Here is a 24,463-nt window from a genome sequence, read left to right on the forward strand (position 1 = left end):
CAATCGCCAATTGGGTAGTCAGGTGTACTACCACCTGTGCGCCTTCTACCCAGGTACCTAGAACCATTCTAACTATTCCTCAGATCTTCCCTGCTGCTGTTTCGGTGAACATCGTGGATTTTCGCTCACTTTCGCCCGTATTTTTTCGCAATTAGTTTGGTGAAGTACACTTTGGCTTTGGCTTGTTTTGGGATTTGTTTTTTGGATTTTCTTGGTACTGTTTAGATTTTGTTGGTTCGACCCTTGCTTTTCTTGATCACTTTGACTTTTCTAATATGTCTGACTCTTCGAGTGTTAGGAAGTGTGTGAGGGGATGTAAGACCCGGCTTCCTAAAGCCACCTTAGACCCTCACTCCATTTGTGTGAAATGTAGAGATAAGCTTTGCGAGTTGGATAATAGATGTGATGAATTTGTAATTTTGAATAATGATGAGTATATGGAATATGATCGCTATGTACGTAAACTTGAGAGAGACAGGATCAGAAGGAGTAAAAGTAGTATGTCTCGTTCTTCTAGGGATAGTTCTGTTTCCCGTGTTAACGAGCCTATTAATCCTTCCCCTGTAGAAGTTTTTCCTGAGCCCACTCATGATAAATCTAATGATCCAACTCTTAAAGATATGTTGGTAGCCATTCAAGCTCTGCGCGAGAAAGTAGAATCTCTCGCAGAAGACAGAGCAAAATTGTGGTCAGATGTTAGAGAGTTGAAAAGTGCTAGTGCTAAAATCAGTGCAGTGGAGGGTGCGGCTGCTCGGACCTGTCGTGCTCCTAGTCCTAGACCTCTTCCAAGCTCACCAACCCTTGTGAGAAGGAATGTCGACAGACGAAGGGAGGCGAGAGGCGTTAGCTCTCGAGCAGTTGTCCCCTCCAGCGTTCCTGTTGACGCTTCCCAGGACGCTCACCCCCGCCATTGGAAAGGCGAGGTAAGTGTATGCTCTTCATCAGACGATGCAGCTCCCAAACGGGGCTGGCGTCTTACGTCAAGACCTCTTAAGAGGAAATTTTCCACGATCGAACAGCGTCATGAAATGACTCCTCAGGCTCCAGGTTGCAGTCATTGGAGCAGTCCAGAGCAATTTTCTTCCGATTTCGAAGGGAGTTCTGCCAAGAGTAGTAAGATGTCACACAGGCGGCCATCTACTTTGGTAGGAGACAAAGGGAGGTTGGAGAATGTCAGTTCCCCTTCCAAAAGCAGAAAGATGTCGCATAGGTGGCCATCTGCTTCTGTAGGAGGCGGAAAGACGTCGGACACGGTTGATCCTTTTGCCGAAAGCAGTAAGATGTCGCACAGGCACCCATCTGCTTTGGTAGAGGACAAACAGATGTCAGACGCTTATATGCCGTCTGTACATGCTCCTCCTCCTCCTTCAGGTTGGTTCTCGTCTCCGGATGATTCATTGATTGAAGTGGAGAGAGAGTCTAATGTGGTTGCTGCTTCTCCTGACCGGTCTCAGCATGGGGCTCCGGATCTGAATATAATTCAGGAAATGCAGAACAAACTTTCTTCCCTCATGAAGATCTGGCTTCCTGCAAGCAAAGAGAAGATGGCTCGACGACGTCGAGCGTCAAGTACATAAACATCGTGATGCCGGACGCCAAAGAGCCGAGCGTCATGGCGCCAAGCGTCAAGAGCATAAACTTCATGCCGCCGGACACCAAAGAGCTGAGCATCAAGAGGATCATGACGCCAAGCGTCAAGATCTTGAGCGTCAAGATCTTAAACATCATTACGCAGGACGTCAAAGAAACGAACCTCAAGAACATATACATCATGAAGCCGGACGTATAAGAGTCGAGCGTCAACACGTTCATGACGCCGAGCGTCAAGATTTTAGACCCCTCCAGATCAGGCGTCAAGAAGTCGCAAGGCAGGATGCCGAACGTCAGGCTCCTGAGAGTCATGATGCAGAGAGCCGAAAGGTGAAACATTGTAGCTGCGGACGTCAAGAGATTGGACGTCGTGACATCGGACGTCAGGAAATTGACATTCATGACGTCGGGAGGCAAGACGTCGCTACTTCCATTCAAGGACACTCGGAAGAAAGGGAAGTTGATATCGCCCTTTCTCCTGTGATTCCCTTAGAGTTTGTTTCAGACGAAGAGGATTCAAAGGAACATCATGCTTCGTCAGATTTGAAAAGACTTATGAAAGTCTTTAACGAAATTTTCCCAGAGAGCTTTATTCTAGCTGCGCCTCGTTCCCCTCCTTCAGAGTTTACGCTTGGGAAATCTTCTAATAAGACAAGTTTTACCAAGATGGTTTTGTCTCGCTCTTCCAAGAGAGCTCTAAAGGTGATGGGTAACTGGATGCAAATGAAGAGAGAACAAGACAAAACAGTTTTCTCGTTTCCTCCAGCAAAGTTAGCTTCCAGGTCAAGCGTATGGTATGAGTCTGGGAATTCCTTCTTCGGCACAAGGGGACTTCTTGAATTTAGTGGATTCTTCTCGTCGAACAGCTATGAGTAGAACTAAAGTATTTTGGTCGACTTCAGAGTTAGACCACCTCGTCAAAGGAGTGTTCAGAGCTTTCGAGGTTTTTAACTTTTTGGATTGGACCCTGGGAGCCTTGGGAAAATAGGTGGAAGCTTTTAAAGGCAATGACACAGAGGAACTTGTTCATATCATGTCGTGCATGGACAAGGCTTTGAGAGACGGGGCTAATGGATTGGCAGCACTATTCGCTGCGGGGGTCCTGAAGAAAAGGGCTCAATTTTGTTCTTATTTGACTTACAGAGTTACTCCAGTACAGAAGTCAGAGCTCTTTTATGCCCCTCTTTCCCCGCTCCTTTTTCCACAAGATTTGGTTAAGGAAGTCTCGTCAGCATTAGCACGAAAGGCTACTCAAAATCTAGTTTCTAAAACAGCAAGAAAGGTACTTCCTGCTAGCTTTTCAGCACATAAAGCTAAGGAAGAGGCTCCAAAACATCAGGTTTCTCTGCCCTTTCGAGGAACTACCTCTGGCAGACGTAGTTTCAGACCCTCAGGAAAGAGGTCTCAAAGAAGAGGATCAAGGCAAGGACAAAGCAGGGTTTGATGAAGTTCGTCCTCAGACAGCAGTAGGAGCCAGACTTTCCAACTTCTGGCAAGTTTGGGAAAAAAGAGGAGCAGACCTTTGGTCCATTCAAATACTCAAGGAGGGGTACAAAATCCCATTCCTAGAAAAACCTTTAACAACGTCCCTGATAGATCTATCAGCCAGGTACAGAGAGCAATAAAATATTCAGGCGATTCAACAGCAAACGTCGCTATTGTTAGAAAAGGAAGCAATGGAGAAGGTGTGGGATGTAGAATCACCAGGCTTCTACAATCGTTTATTCCTGGTGCCCAAGAACTCGGGGGGCGATGGAGACCAGTGCTGGACGTAAGTGCACTCAACGTCTTCGTACAGAAGACAAAATTTACGATGGAAACTACAAAATCAGTCCTGGCAGCAGTCAGAAAGGAGGACTGGATGGTCTCACTAGATCTGCAAGATGCGTATTTCAACATTCCCATCCACCCGAGCTCCAAAAAATACCTGAGGTTCGTATACAAAGAGGAAGTATTCCAGTTTCGAGGTCTTTGTTTCGGACTAAGCACCGCGCCTCAAATTTTCACAAAATTGATGACCAATGTCGCAGGAATGCTGCATGTGAGAGCTGTCAGAATCTGTCTGTATCTGGACGACTGGCTCCTCAGAGCTCCTTCCTACAGTCGCTGCCTGGAGGATCTTCAGAAAACATTAACGCTGTCAGAGGAATTAGGACTTCTAATAAACAAAGAAAAATCTCAACTGATCCCTTCTCAAGAAATCCTTTATTTGGGCATGAGGATTCAGAGTCTGGATTTTCGGGCTTTTCCATCTGCCTCAAGGACAGATCAAGCCCTGCGAAAGATTCAAAGCTTCCTAAGCAAACAGAAGTGCTCTGTGAGGGAATGGATTAGTCTTCTGGGGACCCTTTCCTCTCTGGAACAATTTGTTTCCTTGGGAAGACTAAATCTTCGCCCCCTGCAATTTCATCTAAATCGGCATTGGAACAAATGAAAGGATCTGAAGACAATGTCGATTCCTATTTCGGAAACAATGAAGCAATATCTTCATTGGTGGAACGACCCCGTCAAACTTCATGAGGGTTTGTCCCTAGAACAAAAGAACCCAGACCTAGTGTTGTTTTCCGACGCCTCGAAGTCGGGATGGGGGCCAACTCTGGGGAAGTTGGAGTTCTCGGGGTCCTGGACAAAAGAACAAATGAAAGCTCCATATAAAACCAGAAAATAAAGGCTTGTTGGCAGTCTTTTTTGACCCTGCAAGGAGTGCGGTATAAGTTGGTTGGTTGAAACAAAAGGTAGTGCAGGTCAACTCCGACAACACCATGGTGTTGGCCTACATTGTCAAACAAGGCGGAACCCACTCGAGGTCTCTTTACGAGACGTCGAGAGAACTCCTTCAGTGGGCAAAGATGAACAATGTGAACCTAGTCACTCGGTTCATCCAAGGGGAGAAGAATGTGTTGGCAGACAGCCTAAGCAGGAAGGGTCAAGTATTGTCCACAGAATGGACTCTTCATCGAGAGGTCTGCAAGAACCTGTGGCGCACGTGGGGGCGACCTTGCATAGATCTGTTTGCCACAGCAAAGACGAAGAGGCTGGAGACGTACTGCTCTCCCGTGCCAAATCCAGAGTCTCTTCATATAGACGCTTTTCTCCTAGATTGGTCGCACCTCGACGTGTACGCTTTTCCACCTTTCAAAATAGTAAACAAGGTGATTCGGAAGTTCGTGTCACACGAGGGCACCAGGATGACTCTCGTAGCCCCCTTTTCGCCAACAAGGGAATGGTTCACAGAGGTACTGGAATGGATGGTGGACACACCGAGAAGCCTTCCTTTGAGAGTAGATCTTCTCAAACAACCCCACTTGGAAAGGTATCACGAAAACCTCCAAGCTCTACGTCTAACTGCCTTCAGACTATCGAAAAACTCACGAGAGCTAGAGGCTTTTCGAAGGAGGCAGCTAGTGCGATCGCAAAAGCAAGGAGAGCTTCTACTATCAAGGTCTATCAATCCAAGTGGGAGGTTTTTAGAGGATGGTGCAGAGACAACTCTTTTTACTCTTCCAGTACCTCTGTGACTCAAATAGCCGACTTCCTTCTATACCTTAGGAGAAGGCGAAAATTTTCGACTTCAACAATTAAAGGATACAGAAGTATGTTAGCTGCTGTTTTCTGACATAGAAAACTGAATTTATCTGAAAATAAAGATCTACAGGACCTTCTCCGATCCTTCGACACCACGAAAGAAGTACAACAGGACTCCCCTGCATGGAACCTGGATGTAGTTCTGAAGTTCCTAATGAGTGAGAGATTCGAGCCTTTACATTTGGCCTCGTTAAAAGACCTAACTATGAAGACACTCTTTTTGGTCAGTTTGGCTACAGCCAAAAGGGTTAGTGAAATCCATGCTTTCAGCAAGGCGATAGGATTTAGACATGGCAAAGCTATATGCTCCCTACAGCTAGGTTTTCTGGCTAAAAACGAACCCCCTTCACTACCCTGGCCAAGATCTTTCGAGATCCCGAATCTTTCGGATCTAGTTGGAGAAGAGTTAGAGAGGGTCCTAAGTCCAGTGAGAGCTCTAAAATTTTACCTAGAGAAAACGAAAGATTTACGTGGTAATTCAGATGCTCTTTGGTGCTCTGTCAAAAAGCCTGTTTTACAAATGTCCAAGAATGCGCTTTCCTTTTTCATTAGGAACCTTATAAGGGAACCTCATTCAGAATGTAGTGAGGCGGACCTCAATCTTCTCAAGGTGAAAGCACACGAAGTGATGGCAGTAGCAACCTCTGTAGCCTTCAAATAGAACAGGTCCATACAGAGTATAATGGACACAACTTTCTGGAGAAGTAAGTCAGTGTTTGCCTCACACTATTTGAAAAATGTATAGACTCGTTACGAAGACTGCTACACCCTGGGACCATTCGTAGCAGCGAATGCAGTAGTGGGAGAAGGATCTACCCCTACAATCCCAAACCCAATACCTTTTTTCTCTCCTTGGTGGTTGTTTGTGGAGACTGGACGCAGTCTTCCACAGTCATTGATTTTCTCAGTCAGGTGGTCATTTCGTTCCTTGGTAGCGCCCGGAATAAGGGTATTGAATGAGGTCCTGTCACATAGAGGTTATGCACCGGTTTGACAGCTCCTTGAGGTCTTCAGCCCCCTGGGTGGATCGCTGGATCTCTTAAGGAAAGCAGACATAATGAGACAGGAGATTACTAAAGTCAGCTTCCTTAAACAGGTACGAACCCGTAAGTTTGTTCATTAACTCTTATGTCAATTCTAACAATGTTGGCTGTCTCTGACCCTCCACCAAAGGTGTCAATCAGCTATATATATATAACTACCAGGTATGTTAGATGTTTAAAAATGATATTTTCATAAAATAAATTTTTTAACATACTTACCTGGTAGTTATATATAATTTAATTCCCACCCTCCTCCCCTCTAGAGACTAGGGGCATGGAAGATCTGAGGAATAGTTGGAATGGTTCCAGGTACTTGGGTAGAGGGTGCACAGGTGGTACACCTGACTACCCAATCGGCAATTGCCGCGAGTTTTGAAATTCTGCTGTGACATCACAGGGACTTAAGCTATATATATAACTACCAGGTAAGTATGTTTAAAAATTTATTTTATGAAAATATAATTTTTAGGTGGAAATATGAATTTGATAGGTCTTGTTGTGATTGTGAACTTATATTTTTTTTTTTTTAACACATTACATTGGCAGCATGTTTATTGTGTAAAAAATTATGTGATTCCGTTCACAATTTTCCTTTACAGTAGTACCTCGAGATACGAAATTAATCCGTTCCGAGGCGCCTTTCGTATCATGAGGTTTTCGTATCTTGGACCACATTTTACATGTAAAATGGCTAATCCGTTCCAAGCCCTCCAAAAACACCCCGGTAAATTTCATAATAAAGCTAAATTGACCTATAAACAATGAAATACTACAACAATTTGAACCATTCAATACCTAAGTTAAGAATAAAAATGCAAAACCTGTAAATAAAGTGTATATTAGTGTACAAGAAATATTATTACTGTAACGTAAAATGTGGAAGCTTACCTTTCGAGTGAGGCTATCTCCGAAAGTGGCGGCAGAGGAGGAGGAGGACAAACGGCAGATTACGTACGTACACTTAACTTACGAAAACAAAAAATTTAAGGAAAACTATAAAACTAAAAAATATACGAAACACATTAACAAAACTGTAACACTTAACTTACAAAAATCTAAAAAATAAAATGTTTTTTCTTTTTTATTTTTAACTTTTTTTTACTTTTACATATTTATTTATTTATTTATTTATTTTTTTTTTTTTATACAGAATTTCAACTTCACCACTACTTTCAATGTTCTGTTTTTAATCACTTGGTTCTTCCTTTTTGCTTTCAACTTTCTGTTTTTTATCACTTGGTTCTTCCTTTTTGCTTACTCCTGCTAATGCTGAAGGCCTCTTTAAAATATAACGATCCAAGGAAGATTGCTTCTGCCTACTTTTCACAATGTTCCTGAAACGACTCGGGCAAACGTCATCGAACTGCGCAAGCATACGACCTGTGTGAGCCTTTTCGGGGTGTCTTTTTTCGATAAACGGTTGCACTTTATGAAAAGCGGCTAGAACATCCTTAATTTCTGCCGTTGTCATAGGCTCCTCCTCCTCTTCCTCGCCGCTGCTAGAGAACTCCTCTTGAACGACGTTATGTTGCATGGCCTCCAACTCCTTCAGGTCATCCATCGTAAGCTCCTCTTGGTGCTCCTCGAGAAGGTCGTTGATGTCGTCCTCGTCGACGACCAGCCCCATGGACTTGCCGAGTGCAACGATCTTGTCAAGATCTGGTTGGGAACAGTTTCGGGATCGTCAACTGTTTCTGACTCTGCAGCACAAGCTTCGCCCACATCGAATCCCTCGAAGTCTCTGGCGGATACGGCATCAGGCCAGAGTTTCCTCCACAAGGAATTCAAGGTTCGCCTCAAAACCTCCTGCCAAGCTTGGTCGATGAGTCGGATGCAAATGACGATGTCGAAATGCTCCTTCCAAAATTGACGCAAGGTGAGGTTTGTGGTATTGGTGATGTCAAAACATCTCTTGAAAAGATGTTTCGTGTAGCTAAAGTTCGCTATCACTTGCTGGTCCATGGGCTGGAGGAGAGGGGTGGTGTTGGGCGGAAGAAAAAGAATCTTAACGAAGGAATACTCCGCTAGGATATCTTCCTCGAGGCCAGGAGGGTGGGGAGGGGCATTGTCCAACACCAGCAGACATTTCAGGGGGAGGCGCTTCTCTTACAAAAATTTCTTCACTGTCGGGCCGAAACACAGATTTACCCACTCCGTGAACAAAAGCCTCGTTACCCAGGCTTTTGCATTAACCCTCCACATCACTGGAAGCTTCTCCTTCAGCACTTTGTGGGCCTTGAAGGCTCGAGGAGTCTCGGAATGATACACCAGTAGGGGCTTCACCTTGTAATCCCCACTGGCGTTTGAACAAAGTGTGAGCGTAAGCCTGTCTTTCATAGGCTTATGCCCGGGTAGCTTCTTCTCTTCCTCTGTGATGTACGTCCGACGAGGCATTTTTTTCCAAAAATGGCCAGTCTCATCACAATTGAAGACTTGCTGAGAACTGTAGCCTTCCTTGGTCATCATCTCGTCGAAAGTCTTCTTAAATGCTTCTGCCGCTTTCGTGTCCGAGCTGGCAGCCTCCCCATGACGCACCACCGAATGGATGCCAGTTCGTTTATGAAATTTCTCGAACCAGCCATGCTAAGCCTTGATCTCTGGGATTTGCATTGAAGTCCCTTCCCCTCCGTCGTCTTCCGCCTGCGCAATCAAATTGCTGAAAATAGCACTGGCCTTGTGGGCGATTGCTGTCTCCGATACCGTATCGCCAGCTATTTCTTTGTCTTTTATCCAGACGAGGAGCAGCCGTTCCATCTCGTCGTGCACGTGGGTCCTCTTGCTGGACAAAATAGTGATGCCCTTCAACGGTGTAGCTGCTTTGATGGTATCCTTCTGTTTAAGGATGGTGCCTATTGTCGACGGATTACGGCTGTATTCCTTTGCGATCACACTCAATCGCATACCAGCTTCGTACTTCTTGATGATCTCCATCTTTGTCTCCAAAGAGAGCATGTGCTTCTTTCCGTAATTTACGTATAAGTAACACGATAAAGTTTCTGCACAACACGATAATAGTATACTGCAACGAAATCACTAACGAATTTACGTTACTAAACGAAATCGTCGGACCGAACGAAAGCCGTGTGCGTACGATAGAGATGTTGGTACTAAGAGGCCGAGATAGGTACGCCACCACGTATACGTATAAGATGCATGATGGGAGGGATGCTGTCCAATAGGAGAAAAGGATGTCATGGTGGTGACTAGCATCAGGAACCAATGGGAGAGCAGGAGGATGGTGGCGAGTCTACTAGTACTAAGATGGCGGCGCGCGGCGGGAGTTTCAAAATTGTTATCCGGGCGAATCTCGGACTTTCAGAAACCTTTCGTATCTTGAAAACTTTTCGCATGTAGAGCAGTAAAATTTTTCTCATTGGCTTTCATATCTTGAGTTTTTGGTAAGTTGAGCCTTTCATATCTCGAGGTACTACTGTATATATATATGTATGTATGTATGTATGTCTGTATGTCTGTATGAGAGAGAGAGAGACATGTTTTATATTTTATAAACACACAAAATATCATATTTCAATTCTTATTCCTATAAGAACATATATAATAATCAAAGAACCAATTATAAATAAATAAAAGAGCAATGACAAAAAGATAAAAAAAAAAATGGCTGGCTAGCTGGAAATATACATCCTGAAGGGATAGCGACCCCTAAATGGCACAAGCTGCTTGTCCAGAGTGTGATGAGGCCCTGGAGAGTAATTTTGCCTGTAATTAACCACCTCATGATCGAAAACTGCAAATGAGAGCAAGGTGATCTGTCCTCGCTTGCTTCGCTCTGGTAGCTGAATTGTCTAAACAAATCACTCTCGTTAGGAGGGCAAAACTACGCTCGCTCATTGTACAGCAGTACAAAGGATTGCCCTCTTGAAGATCCCACATGTCGCTTGTTGTGGTGTGATTGTCTGATTGTACAGTCAACATTATCAGGATCCCAATGAACACCACCAGTTCCCTCAGGTCCATGTCTCTAAGGGCAGCATTGCCCTTATGATGACAATCATTCCTCAAAAGGGCAAGTCAATCATTGGAACATAAGACAATCCGCTAGCATAGGATCAGACAAAAAGAGCCAGAATTTGTCGCTCACTCTTACCACCCCAGCGTTGACATCAGTGGGACCCCCAGGTTCGATCCTTTGCGTAAACATAGGTGGGAGGCATTGGGATCTCTCCGCCACTTGGTCCCATCACGAGCCTCAACAAATTCAGGTCCTATGCACTGGATAGGAGTTCCCCTGGCTGGCTGGAGGTCACCCCTCCTCCTCTTCCTACTCGTAACTCTACCGGGGTGAGCGTGTCCTCATCCCGAGAGGTTGAGGGACCAGATGTAGGTGGTGCTGCTGTTGTTGTAACAACAATGGGAACAGTCCCACTAACAACCCCCGATCCCTCCCCCCCATCGGTGTCGTCCACATCCCCCGGGGAAAGGTCAAGAGGATTAGCCTCTTCTTCCCTCTCCTCTTCTTCCAACGCAGCAGCCTGTACCTAACTTGGGTCGTCTACGTCCTCCTCCTGAACAAAGATGGCAGCCGATTCCTCTTCCTCGCCTTCTGACTGGACCTCCAGGTTGTCCTCAACGTCACTTTCAAATTCATAGAGAAGTGCGTTGATAGCATCTTCACCCAGTGGTCTCTCTCTCTCTCTTCGAAGCCATTACTGAAAAAAAAGCAAAATATTAAAAATGAGCACTCGAACGGAATCGGCCCATATGGCAACAAGGGCATCTCAACCAATGCGCCCGGCAAGCACGTGATAAACACACCCTCCTCCCACATATTCCAATAATAAAACATAACTATACTAATTAGTTATACTTTAATAAACACTGTCCTACATCAATTTAGTTATAATTTTTTTTTATTTGCAAAAAGAAAAAAAAATAGCACTGGAACAGAATTGGCCCATATGGCAACAAGGGCATCTCAGCCAATGCCCTGGAGATGCCACGGTCAATCACGTGATAAACACACCATCCTCCCACATATTCCAATAATAAAAAAAAAACTAAGACTAATTAGTTTTATGATAAACAGTCCTACATCAATTTAGTTTTTATAACTTTCTGTTTTTTGCAAAAAAACACAAAATTTAGCACTCAAACGGAATCGGACCATATGGCAACTAGTGCATCTCAGCCAATGCCTTGGGCATGCATGCAATAAAACACCATCCTCCCACATATTCCAATGATAAAACAAAATTATACTAATTAGTTATATAATAAACACTGTCCTACATCAATTTAGATATTATAACTTTTTTTTTTTTTTTTTTTTTTTTTTTCTTTTTTTTTTTTTTTTTTTTTTTTTTTTTTTTTTTTTTTTTTTTTTGTTTTTTTTTTTTTTTTTTTTTTTTTTTTTTTTTTTTTTTTTTTTTTTTTTTTTTTTTTTTTTTTTTTTTTTTTTTTTTTTTTTTTTTTTTTTTTTTGCAAAAAAAAAAAAAAACAAAAGAGGCAAGCGAACGGAATCGGCCCATATGGCAACAAGGGCATCAGTCAATGCCCCAGGGATGCACGCGATAAAACACACTATTCTCCCACATATTCCAATAATAAAACAAAACTATGCTAGCATGAACACTGTTCAATATGCAAAGTTTACCTAATAACTGTGCTTTTTTGCTAAAAACCAGAAAGTGGCACTGGAAAGGAAATGGACCATATGGCAATATATGGCATCTCAGCCAGTTCCCAAAGGTCACGCACATGATATACACAACATCCTACAACATTTTCCAATATCAAAAAACTATACTAATTAGCTAAATATTATGCACACTGTCCTACATGAATTGAGTACTTAATAACTTTGCTTTTTGCAAAAAAAAAAAAAAAAAACACTTGAAGGGGACTGGACCATATGGCCATATATACGGCGTGTCAGCCATGAACAAAGCCATTCATATTGTAGATACATCATCCTCCGACATATTCCAACATTACAAAACACTATTAGAATAAATACTGCTCAATATGCAAGGTTTACCTAAAAACTTTGTTTTTGCAAAACAACCAGAAAGTGGCACTCGAAGGAAAGTGGACCCTATTGGCGGTATTTGGCATCTCAGCCACTCCCAGAGTCACACACATGATACGCACAACATCCTGAAACATTCTCCAATATAAAAAAACTATACTAGTTTGCTGTTACCCACACTTTCCTACATGAATTGGGTACATAATAACTTTGCTCTTTGCAAAAAAAAAAAAACACAGAAACTGGCACTCGATGGGGACTGGACCATATGGCCATATTCGGCGTGTCGGCCATTCATATTATAGATGCAACATCCTCCGACATATTCCAATATTACAAAGCACTTTTAGAATGAATACTGCTCAATATGCGTGATTTGCCCAAAATCTTTGCTTTTTGCAAAAGAAAAAAAGAAGTGGCACTCAAAGGAAAATGGACCGTATAGCGATAAATGGCATCTCAGCCACTCCGAAGGCCACGCATGGCGTAGGTACACCATCCAGCCAGAGTTTCCAACACAACAAAGACGCATGACTGTGCACACTGTTCATTGAGAAATTGTTATGTAATAACTTTGATTTTCGATCACATACCTCTTGAGGTGCGTGAGGGTCAACCTCGACCTGAGGGATTCTCAGAAAAGGGGGAAGCACTTAAAGCAGACGTTGGGAGGTCTGAATACGGTTGCAGCTTGTAGAAGAGTGAACGTCTGCAGGTCTATTACACCCAGATTTGACACAGGCGATAATTTATGGGGGAAAAACATGTCTTTTGAAATACGCCTCAGGTAGTGCGCAACAATCGCACCTATTCAGGGTTAAAGACTGAGCGACTACTAGGTCCTAAGTTTTAGTGTTGGTGTTTTCATCTTAATTATGAATGAAAGTTACACAGTACATGTCTGTTATTGTAAGTATATTGCTTTTTCAGGCCTACTTCAGAGCAGGCCAGGCTGCACTAAAACAAGGAAAGTATGCAGAAGCTATGGAATTGGGATTGAGAGGTCGGTTTCTCTGTGGGGATACCAAAGATCTGCAGATTTTGATTGATGAAGCAGAAAGTAAATTATATGAGTCAAAGGAAGGTAAAGGTTAGTTTAAATGTTGACTTGTTTGTACTGGTGGCAGAGAGCATTTTATAATATTATTACATATTTGCAATGAAAAATGTCATATCAGTGGGTGGCCATTAGATAACATTAAGATCTAATCAAACAATTTACCAGAAGATTAAACTTGATGAATCATGATGGTTTTCAGGTTGTTAAATCTCAGAATTAAAGTTTTAATTGGAAAATTATGATATATAAACTTGTAAAAAACATGCTGAATGATTTAGAAATTGTTTTGACAGAGCTGAGGGTAGCCTGTTGTGTCTAGTTTTTTGTCCAGTTAGCATACATTAGTTGTAAGCAAACATTTCATTCATGTAGAGCCCAAATCATGCCCAGGGGGTCCTGAAATGACCATTCTGTAGTCTTAAGTTAACTCTTTGACTTATTTGTGATGTTTGAGATGTAAAAACTACATCTAGACTTATTGATGATGGATGTAGTCATCATAAAAAAGAAATAAATTAAAATGGAATACATACCTTTTTTCATGCTTTTCGGATGTGTTTTGTTCCCATTTGTAGAGGGATGACAAATGGTGATGAGCAAAGGTTTTTGACTGCGTTTACATCTTGTGTTATGGCCTGCAAAGCAGTGATATTTATCATTCTTGTCATGCTTGTATGTTTATGCAACGGTAAGCACCTTGTTTCATCTGTGCGAAAAATGTTTTATCTCCACTATTGGTGATCTGATTTTTTCATATTTCACTAATCTTCAATCACTGCAAGTATCACTGACAATATCAGAGAAAATGTTAAAGGCAAGTGCCCTGAAGTGAGCTTAATCTTAGGGAAGTTTATTAATAAATGGAGATATGGTTTGATGTTTTATATAAGTTGCCTTCGAGACTGGTATTTAAAGTTGGAGCAGCCTGACCATTATGTGACTTATTTAGGTCAAGGGTTCAAGGGTTTAAGGCTGCAAAGTTCACTTTAGTCCCTGCTGTCTAGCATGAAGAGGTAAAAGATTTCATAAATATTTTTTATATTTACCAAAATTTATTGTAATTTTCACAAGAGTATATTGTCCCTACTAAATCCATATAAATATTTCAGTGTTTGGGATTGGTTGTGGGAAATTCCTTCTTAACTATGAAAGTGAACAGGTTTTTTTAATACTCTTTATGAACATTGCCATAATCCATTCTTGGCTTTAGACAAAAATGTCCTATAGTCTCCTTGCACTAACCTGGTGAATACTGCATAGAATGCAGGATTTGTCGGTATTGTATCTATTTCAAATTTAATCATTAACAATCATACAAAATGCAGCAAATCATTACAAAAACTTGATGTAATATATAAATTGCAATACACTCTCTGAACACCTGAACAGCCATGGTCACTGACCAGCCCGAACTATATCCCCACAGATTTGCCCACAAAATGGCTAATTTTAACTGTCAGCGCTACCAATGCTACAGGTAAAAGCAAGTCAAAATGAGTTACCTGAGGTCTCACTGGCAACACTGCTGCAAATAGCAGCCGCTAGAGGCCAACAAACTCAATTGCTCTTTGTTCGCTTGTCTGACAGGACACATCCTGGTACAAGCGAACTGTTTTGGTCTTGTAGCCTGCTCACAGCTTCAATTGGCCTGTATTTTCTGTTGATGAATTTGGATTGTTCTTTTGGATTTTGCCTACAATTGAAGACATGGATTGACTCTGCTTCTGAATATGGACACACCCCAGAAAAAAGCACCTTCGTCCATCCCTTTGAAGTCCGCCTTATCTGCCGTGCCTTTGGAGCACTCCTGCAGCGGTGATGTAGGAGCCCACCAGTCCTGCACAGCTTGCAAGAAACAGATGAGTACACTCAGACATGATAGACATTGTCTTTGCATTAGCTGTAGGAAGGTGCAGTGTAATATTAAACAGAGATGTGATGAATGTAGGAATTGGTCGGTAGACCAAATGGATATCTATTTCAAAAACATAGAAAGGCACTATCTTCTAAGAATAAGCGAAGGCGAACAACAAAACCTAAGAAGGTAGAGGGGAAAAATCTTGAATCTGTTCTATTTGGAACATTAGAAGGTAGGTTGTCTTTGAGAATGATGAGCCTTTTCGCAAATCTCATGGCTAAGATAAGTGACGACAAGGATGCTAGCAATAGTATTGTAGAAACTAATCGTTCTTTTTCAACTCCCATGCCTGTTTCTTTACTAGGTTTGAGACGTAAAGTGTCCACCGTGATTCTTTCAGGTGCTACAGCAGCTGGCGATTCGTCTACGCCATCATTCTGTGTATCACTACCGGTTGTGTCCTCAGCCTCTCCTTCCACTAGGATAGCTGGTAATCTTCCTTCTTCAGTTCCCATTCCCATTGGTTCCACGGTTCATGGCTTGTACTTAGATGTACCTTGAGTACTGTACCAGTTGGTATGTTCTCCTCCGGTCCAACGTCGGCAGTAAAGGCTCCGGTGGTTACTCCGTGTGTAGCTACTTTCCTTTTTTTCTTTTCTTCTTCTACTTCTTTTCCTACAGCTATTGTTATTCATCCTTCCAAGATGTTGGATGTGGGTTCTGTTTTGGTTCCGGGAGATCTGGGAGTACTTTCTTCCCCTCCCTTTAATCAATGTGACTCCAGCTCCGGATACCAGTCCTGGTATGGGATTGGTTCAGACGGGGTTCGGTGGATAGTGTTGCAGCTCCCCAGGCCCTGGGTCACCCAAGTGTGGTTGGCCTAGGGGATACGTCATCGTCGCTAGATGGTACGGGGTTTGCGCAGTCAAATACAACGGGCCCTAGAGTTGTCATTGTCTTTAGTTGGTACAGAGCTTGCACAACAGCGTACGGTTGTGTCAGGTGTTAGTCATTGTCGCTAGATGGTCTGGGGTTTGCTCAGTTGGCTTTAGTTGGTTCAGGGATTGTGCGGTTGGCTCAGGTGTTACGTCATTGTCGCTAGATAGTGCAGGGTTTACGCAGTCGGATACGAGTCATACAACTGACTCAGGAGTTGCCATCGTCGTTAGTTGGTACAGGGTTGCACAGCAGCATCTGGTTCGTTCAGTATGATAGGGATAGGTATGTCAAGTGCTGGTCTCGCTCATCCAGATGTATCGGATGCAGCGCTTGCGGGTGGTCGGCTTTTCTCTTTTCCTGTTACGGTCGGTCGGACTATTCGGACAGAGAATAATACTAGTATATTGAAGAGGAGGAGCCAGTATCAGATGTGGGTTTTCTTCAGCAAATGTAAGCGTGGATAAGCAGATGGTGGACTTTATCCGTTCTCTCTATCCACAGTTCAGGCTCTTGAGAAACCTACTTACCCAAAGCAAGCAGTGTTTGAAACGTTGTATTCAACTAAATCAGTAGTCTCTCCAACATCAAGTAAGCTGGTCTGGTTTGGCTGAGTCAAGTAGGCTTTGGGGTAGACAGGATTCAACCTTGCTTCTAATTGGAAGGAGTTCTGTGGGGTAGTGGGGAACCCCTTGGCTGGTGCGAGTTCTACTCAACAAATCTGTTGAGGTTCTTCTCTCTAGGGTGCCTTTGTCGATTCGTTTGCGAGGGGTACATCTCGTGAGTCTTGTATTTGAAAGACGCCTTTCGCAGCCAGTCGGAGGCTTTGTCCCACTCTGTGGATGTTGTTTGAGTGATGGGGTGTTCTCAAACATGGTAGGTATACTCCTGATCCTGAATGGTGTTACAACCTCATCACTGTGGTTTTGATGAGGTTGGCATGCCAGGCTAATTTTTTTTTTTTTTTTTTTTTTTTTTTTTTTTTTTTTTTTTTTTTTTTTTTTTTTTTTTTTTTTTTTTTTTTTTTTTTCTCTCACGCAGACACACACGCAGACACACACACACACACACACACCATCTACTGCCTCACTGTCTGGATGCTCATAACAGTGTTCTGTTGAGGGCGCCTCTTGCGCTTTGCCTCAGTTTTAGAGAGCGTGATGTCTCCTCTATGGTCAATTTCGTGTCGTCGTCATCATAGGTAGTCACAGCAGCATCGTTGAATGATTGTGTAACAGTTGAAAGATCTCAAATGCTGCTGTGTCTGGTTTGAGCTCTCAAAGTTTGTCACATTCAGAGAAACTTACCTCGTCCAAGAAACTTTTTTGTTCCTCCTAGGTGTCCATTATGTTCCATTTCCAAATGCAATTAGTGCTTCTTGCGAGAGGTTATTAGTCAAGTGTCGGATGGTTCCTCATCGCTTTCGGAGCCTTCGAGTTGTTCTTCGTGTCCTAGGGTGCATAGTATCGGAGATAGCTACTTGGGAGTCGATGTTGTTTTCACGACGCTCTACCTTAGGGAATTTCAGTTTTCTTCAGAGAAAGGTTACTCGCTCGTTCCTCTGTTGCCGCCAACTCAATTTATATTTACTTTTCTATTATTTGGGTTTTGGGAGCTTAGGTAATCAGGAGTAGTCTAAATGAACTAAAAGTCTCTGTTGTCAGGGTTTAGAATGAGTGTATTGTTATTTTACACCCTTGAGGTTATGCAGATCACGCTGGTCATGTCGGAATAACTTCAACCTCTTCAGCACATTCATTTGCGTCAGTGAGCAGTGGAGAACTCAAATGCCCTACACATTCAACTTCTCCTCCATACATGAGAGGCTGGATAGCCACATGGGAAGTTCACCGTTTCCCCTCCATACATGAGAGGTATAGAATACCACAAGGGAGGTTCTTCTGACTCAGGCGGTACCTTAGACTCAACATTGACATTGTGGTATTTTCCTTCCAAGCATCCTCACCTACAATGTTAGATAGTTAGGTGAGAACACACATACACAAGGTAGGTTGATAATGAGTTACCTGCATATGCTCTGTGGACAGGTTGGGCTAAATTAGATTGATCCCACCTCCATTAAATGTTGTTAATCAGGCTAATTCAGGTGTTCAGGGATTGTATTGCAATGTGAAGTTTTCATAATAAAACCAGTATTGTAATACTTACCTGAATACCTGAATCATTCCCACCCTCCTCCCCATTTCAATTTGATAGTGAATGGCATTTGAGGTTTGTCAACCTCTAGTGGCCGGTATTTGTAACAGTGTTGCCAGCAGGACCTCGGGTAACTCATTTGACTAAATTTTACCTGATGCGGTGGTGGCGCTGACAGTTAACATAACATTACCCACATTTTGGGCAAATCTGTGGGGATATAGTTTGGGCTTGTCAGTGACCAGGGCTAATTCAGGTGTTCAGGTAACTATTACAATATTAGTTTTATTATGAAAACTTCATATTTCTATTCTTTCTGCATAGTTGCTGTCATTGAAATATTTGTCAATGTATAAAAAATATTAGTGCAGTTGTATTCAAAGATAGGGAGGCGTGCTGGTTAATGGAACAGCCATTGTTTTGGAGCGATTGTCAAATCTGGCACTTATCACCTCAGCTGATTTTAGTGACATCAACAAATTTCTGATATTATTCATCTCATGTGAAGGTAGATATTTACATAGCTTCATATACTTGCCTATTTAACTTCCTGCATAATCTATCACAAAGTAAAGGCGTCTTTTTATATTTATATTCTTATATTTATAATTGTAGTCTTATCAGTGGGGGAACATCTAATGGCATTCATAATGAGCAATCGGAGGAGGAAGATCAAGTAAGCATTGCCCTTAGGTCTAGTGATAATTTTCTCCAGCTCTTTAGTCAGTTCCAATCCAGTTAATGGTTGGTTAGGAATGGCAGGTTTGATGTAACTCAACAAAGTTGGGTAAACTTTCAGAAAAGTCTTAAATAAAGAAAAAAACTGGTCTAAGACAAGGCATTTTCGTCCGTCGATTTTGTTTATTTTTTTTTCCATCCAATGGCAGTATAGAGTATCAGGAGACATAATCAGCCATCCATACAGGAGGTCTTGTATTCCTCCATTGACGCTGATTCTCCCGTTTCACTTTGACCACTCACTTGTGGTTTCACTGATTCTTATGAGACTGAATTATCACTTGACATTTTGCTTGAGCTATCAGATAGGGAAGCTGGAACTACAACTGGTCGCACATCCAACACATGCCTCGACACTCCATGGAAATGTTGTTCAACGAGTTCACATGAATAACCATCCCTTTATGCCATTGAGTAGTACAGCATGTGTCCGAGGGCTTCACCCACACCTCCTCTCCCAGCGTAATTGAAAGGGTCGTGTCTTGGCTGATATCTGCTCCTTTGGGGACTACTGAAGGTTATCTCCACTCATATCTGTACACTTCATGCTGTGGAACAGATTATTCATCCTGTCCAGCTATGGGATAATGGCCCACTAATGTACCACAAACTGAAAACAATTCTCCCCTTGTAAGCATATCTGTAACTTCAGGCACTTTGTTACACCTCTGAAACATCAACTCTCCTCCAACTCTTACCAGTTGCAATCCTAAAACAGCTCCTCCATTGAGTGACTCAGGGGACTTTGTTATCAACCCAAATGTATTCAAGTGTCAAATTACCTCATCAGCAGAAGCTAATGATTCGTGGTGCCGAGTTCAACCCAAATCCCAATCTTCTGTAAGGCAGAATGTCTGGCCCTTATAGTTCACTAGTTTATATGGCCACAATTTTCATCAACGCTCAACGGTAGGTAGTCCGACTCCAAATACACAACACACATATTCTTACCTGTCTGTCGCCATTTACATAGTGTCTCACTGCATATGTCAGTCACATCATCGCCAGTGTGACACTTGAAATTCATATTAAGTTCCCGAAAATTAAGCACTGGTCTCACCTTATAGAGGAATGATATCCTCTTTAACTTCTTATTTCCACGAAACTAAAATCCCTTCAGCAATCCACCTGTTCACTTCCTTCTCAAACTCTTCCTACTTCCAACCCTCAAGCTTTTTATCATAACTTATTTTATTTGTCAAAATCACAGGTTCATTGTTCTTCCAAAACCACTTGACTGTCCATTTCTGTCCATCAAATACTGCATGAAAGTCTGGGTCTTCAGAAACAACTGTTGGACAACCGTCATCACTCTCACCACTAAGCCTGTGCTCAATTTCTTGACTAACTGAAGCAACACCAAAGGCACCAAAACATACCATGCCTTGGGTCATTGTGACACCTCCCAAGTGGACAATAACATCAACTCCTAACACCACATCAACACCATTAACCAGTTGATCCGACACCATAGCCCTCATGGTTATACATTCACCGTTCACACCTATCTTCACCCATTATGACTCCCATTTTTACACTTAAATATGACTCCCATCAAAAGCACTGATATACACCTAACCTCTACATTGGGGCACATATCTGGAATGTACCATCATTGTAGAGCAGCCTGTATCTACAAGTCCTTTTGCAGGCTCATTACCAGTCCAAACATCAATTATAGGCAATGTATCAAGGTGTGCCTGTCTTATCATCACAAGGGTGGTTACAGGTGCAGCAGTCACCCCTTACTCGTTTTCTGCAACCTGTTCTTGACAACTACTGGCAATATGACCAATTTTATTACACCTAAAACATCTCACCTGTGTCTTTTTGCAGTCTTTATCATATGAGGGCCACCACGTTGGAAACATTGACCCTTAAACTGGATAGGCCTAGTCCTATTCTCAGGTTCCCACCACCACCTCTTTCTCCATTCTTCCTAACAGTCACAGCTACCACACCTACTTGCTGTTTTGATGACAAAATCCTAGCATGATTGAGCAGTTCACTCATTGCCATCATTATCACATTTGGCACTTTCGGTAAAGCAACACTAATATTATCCGAGAAACCATTGACAAAAGTTAGTTTCGCCACATTTTCTAAACAAACCTTATCAAACTTAGCTAAACTGGCCAACCTCCTAATCTCATTGGCATACACATCAACTGGTTCTCCTGTCCACTTCATCTGAACTAGTTTTTCAAAAGCAGAGAATGCATCATCAGTAAATGTTACTTTTAGTTTTTCCTGAATTTTCACTGCATTTTCTTGGTCTTCATCACTCATCTCCAAATAAAGTGCTAGAGCATCCACCCTCCAGATACAATGGAATAAAACTGGCTAAGTCTGATATATTCTGTATCTTAGCCACTAAGGTTACCTTCTTCAACCATGATACAACGTCTCTTCGCCAGTGAACGGCTTAATCATGTCCATTGTAATTTTAGATGCCATACTTTCTTGGAATAAGCCTAGATAGCTTGTAGTTAAACTAAACTTGCAAGCTCCCTCAGACTGTTCAAATCCCTTTGCAAGCTCCCTCAGACTGCGTAATGGATGACCTTCAAGATCCAACTCGCCAACCAATGAAAAATAAAGGGAAAGAGGGAAAGGTCCCTCACCACAAACTCTCAACCACAAAGCCCCGAGGCACAACACCCTACCTCGACAACAGCTGAGTGACTACTGCCCAGGTCTAGACAATCCCACTCACATGTAACTGCAACAGTGTTTCCAAAAAATCCTACATCACATTAATGACACAACAGTAATCAAACTCAGAAATCATCAGTAGAACTTAGAATATGTGTGATTCACAGATCGGTTAGGCTGTTTACTAAAATTCCTGAAGTGGTTGAATCTGGTGGAGCCGATTGGTAGCCTCATATAGGTCTAAGTCCAGTAATTGTGTGAACCACAAAATTATATATTTCTTTATTTACCCTTTGTTTTATACGACTACAGGTTTAAGCAATTATATTATAAGGTTTGTTTATGAATTTATGCAGTTATATTATAAACAAAGTGGTAGGCCATTGGTGAAATAGCTTGTTAAGCAGGTCATCAAATACTTTGACTTCTCCCTATCACTGTCAGTTAAGCCCCATCAAACTTATCTGGGCTCTGATTAAGACAAAAGTAAAAAAGGATAATTTTCATGGAAACCAAACTTTGAAGAAAGTAGAAGTAGCAAGAACTGCCATAAACAACATAACCGTAAAAGACTGACTTAAATGTATACACCATATGAGGAAAGTTGAAGATGAATATAAGAGGAAAGATAGAGCCTTCAACCATCTATTGGAAAGTTTTATTATAAACATTGATGATGACAGTATAGAATTTGACAAAGATGAATGATTACATATTGAGAGAAATAGAGATTGAATGTGTGTGTGTCAGTGTGTTTGTCTTGTTTGTGGGCTTGCATATATTTTCAAAGTGTTATGTATTATGTAGGTAATAAATATTATTGGTTTCCTCTTTGCCTTTCCTTTATAGTGCTACCAAACATAAAGTTTATAATGCATACAAATATGCCTAGCTTACTTTTAAAAATATATAATTTTTATTGTATATAATAGCCAGATTTGTAGATATGAAATTTAATGGATTATATATATATAGTGCTATTGTTTAAGTTGTCGATTTAATTTGGTCACTATTTCTCCAGATTATGAGTATTCTCTTAGGCCTATAGCAAATTAATTTTAGATCACCTTGAACCAAAGAGTAGTGTTATTACGATGAAACCCAAACATAAATTCAAATACAAATTGAAGATTAACTAATTGGTAAAATTTGTGTTGATGTCACTGAAATCAGCTGATGATGTAACAAGTGCCAGATTCGACAATTCCACTTAACCCTCTTACGCCGAAGCGGTAAAAAAAATTGTCTCCCGTGTGCCGGAGGTGTTTCAGAGTGAGCGCGGAAGCAGAAAAAATATTTTTTTCAAAAAATCACAGCGCACTTAGTTTTCAAGATTAAGAGTTCATTTTTGGCTCCTTTTTTTGTCATTGGCTGAAGTTTAGTATGCAACCATCAGAAATGAAAAAAATTATCATTATCATATATAAATAATGCGATATATGATAGCGCAAAAACGAAATTTCATATATAATTTTATTCAAATCGCGCTGTGCGCAAAACGGTTAAAGGTAACAAGTTATTTTTTTTTTCGTTGTAATGTACACTAAATTGCAATCATATTGGTCTATAACACATTGTAAAACAATAAAAGCATCACAGAGAAAATATTATCACAAAATAATGCATGAATTCGTAACGCGCGGACGTAAACAAATATTTTTTTTCAAAAATTCACCATAAATCTAAATATTGTCCTAGAGACTTCCAATTTCTTTCAAAATGAAGACAAATGATTGAATATTACTATACTGTAAGAGTATTAGCTTACAATTGCAGTTTTCGACCATATCTGACGAGTTAAAGTTGACCAAATGTCGAATTTTTTTTTATATATATTTTTTTATATGCAATTATTTCTGAAATAAGAAAAGCTACAACCTTCAAATATTTTTTGTTTTATTCTACATAAAATTGCGCACATTTTCATATATAAAACTCTATGAAATGCCTAATATGAAATGGAGCAAATATTCCGAGAGTGGGACGTACGCATTTCGGAGATTTGTGTTGGAGAATCCGCGCGCGGAGGGAAGGAAAGATTTTTTTTTTAATTCACCGTAAATCTAAATATTTTGCTAGAGACTTCGAATTTGTTTCAAGATGAAGATAAATGACTGAATATTACTAGACTGTAAGAGTTTTAGCTTACAATTGCGTTTTTCGACCATTTCGGTAGAGTCAAATTTGACCGAACGTGGTTTTTTTCTATTTATCCTGATTTATATGCAAATATTTCAAAAATGAGAAAAGCTACAACCTTCAATTATTTTTTGTTGTATTCTAGATGAAATTGCGCACATTTTCGTATATAAAACTTTATGTAACGGCTAATTTAAAATGGTGCAAATATTACCACAATCGCACGTATGATTTTTTCGGAAGAGTTACCGCGCGGACGTAAAGAAAATGTTATTTTTTTTATAAATTCACCATAAATCGAAATATTGTGCTAGAGACTTCCAATTTGTTGCAAAATGAAGGTAAATGCTTGAATATTACTAGAATATAAGCGTTTTAGCTTACAATTGCGTTTTTCGACCATTTCGGTAGAGTCAAAGTTGACCGAAGGTTGAAATTTTGGCAATTATCGTTATTTATATGAAAATATCTCAAAACTGATAAAAGCTACAACCATGGGTTGTTTTTAGTTGTATTGTGCATGAAATTGCACACATTTCCATATATAAAACTTTATATAACGGCTAATTTTAAAATGGTGCAAACATTACCACAATCGCATGTATGATTTTTTTCGGAAGAGTTACAGCGGGGACGTAAGGAAAGTTTCTTCATAAATTCACCATAAATCGAAATATTGTGCTAGAGACTTCCAATTAGTTGCAAAATTAAGG

At 41.2% G+C, this 24,463-nt stretch overlaps 1 protein-coding gene across 10 annotated transcripts in view; it reads left to right on the top strand.

Moving 5' to 3' along the window:
• LOC135201401 (E3 ubiquitin-protein ligase TTC3-like) overlaps window positions 1-24,463 on the top strand; it is a 409,740-nt gene that overhangs the window by 129,400 nt on the left and 255,877 nt on the right. For all 10 annotated transcript variants that reach the window (XM_064230282.1, XM_064230284.1, XM_064230283.1 and 7 more), the window contains one exon: window positions 13,138-13,297. In XM_064230282.1, coding sequence (XP_064086352.1) covers window positions 13,138-13,297 — 160 coding nt within the window. The remainder of the gene's footprint in view (window positions 1-13,137; window positions 13,298-24,463) is intronic.

Source organism: Macrobrachium nipponense, chromosome 28, assembly GCF_015104395.2.
Source record: "Macrobrachium nipponense isolate FS-2020 chromosome 28, ASM1510439v2, whole genome shotgun sequence".
Classification (NCBI taxonomy): domain Eukaryota; kingdom Metazoa; phylum Arthropoda; class Malacostraca; order Decapoda; family Palaemonidae; genus Macrobrachium; species Macrobrachium nipponense.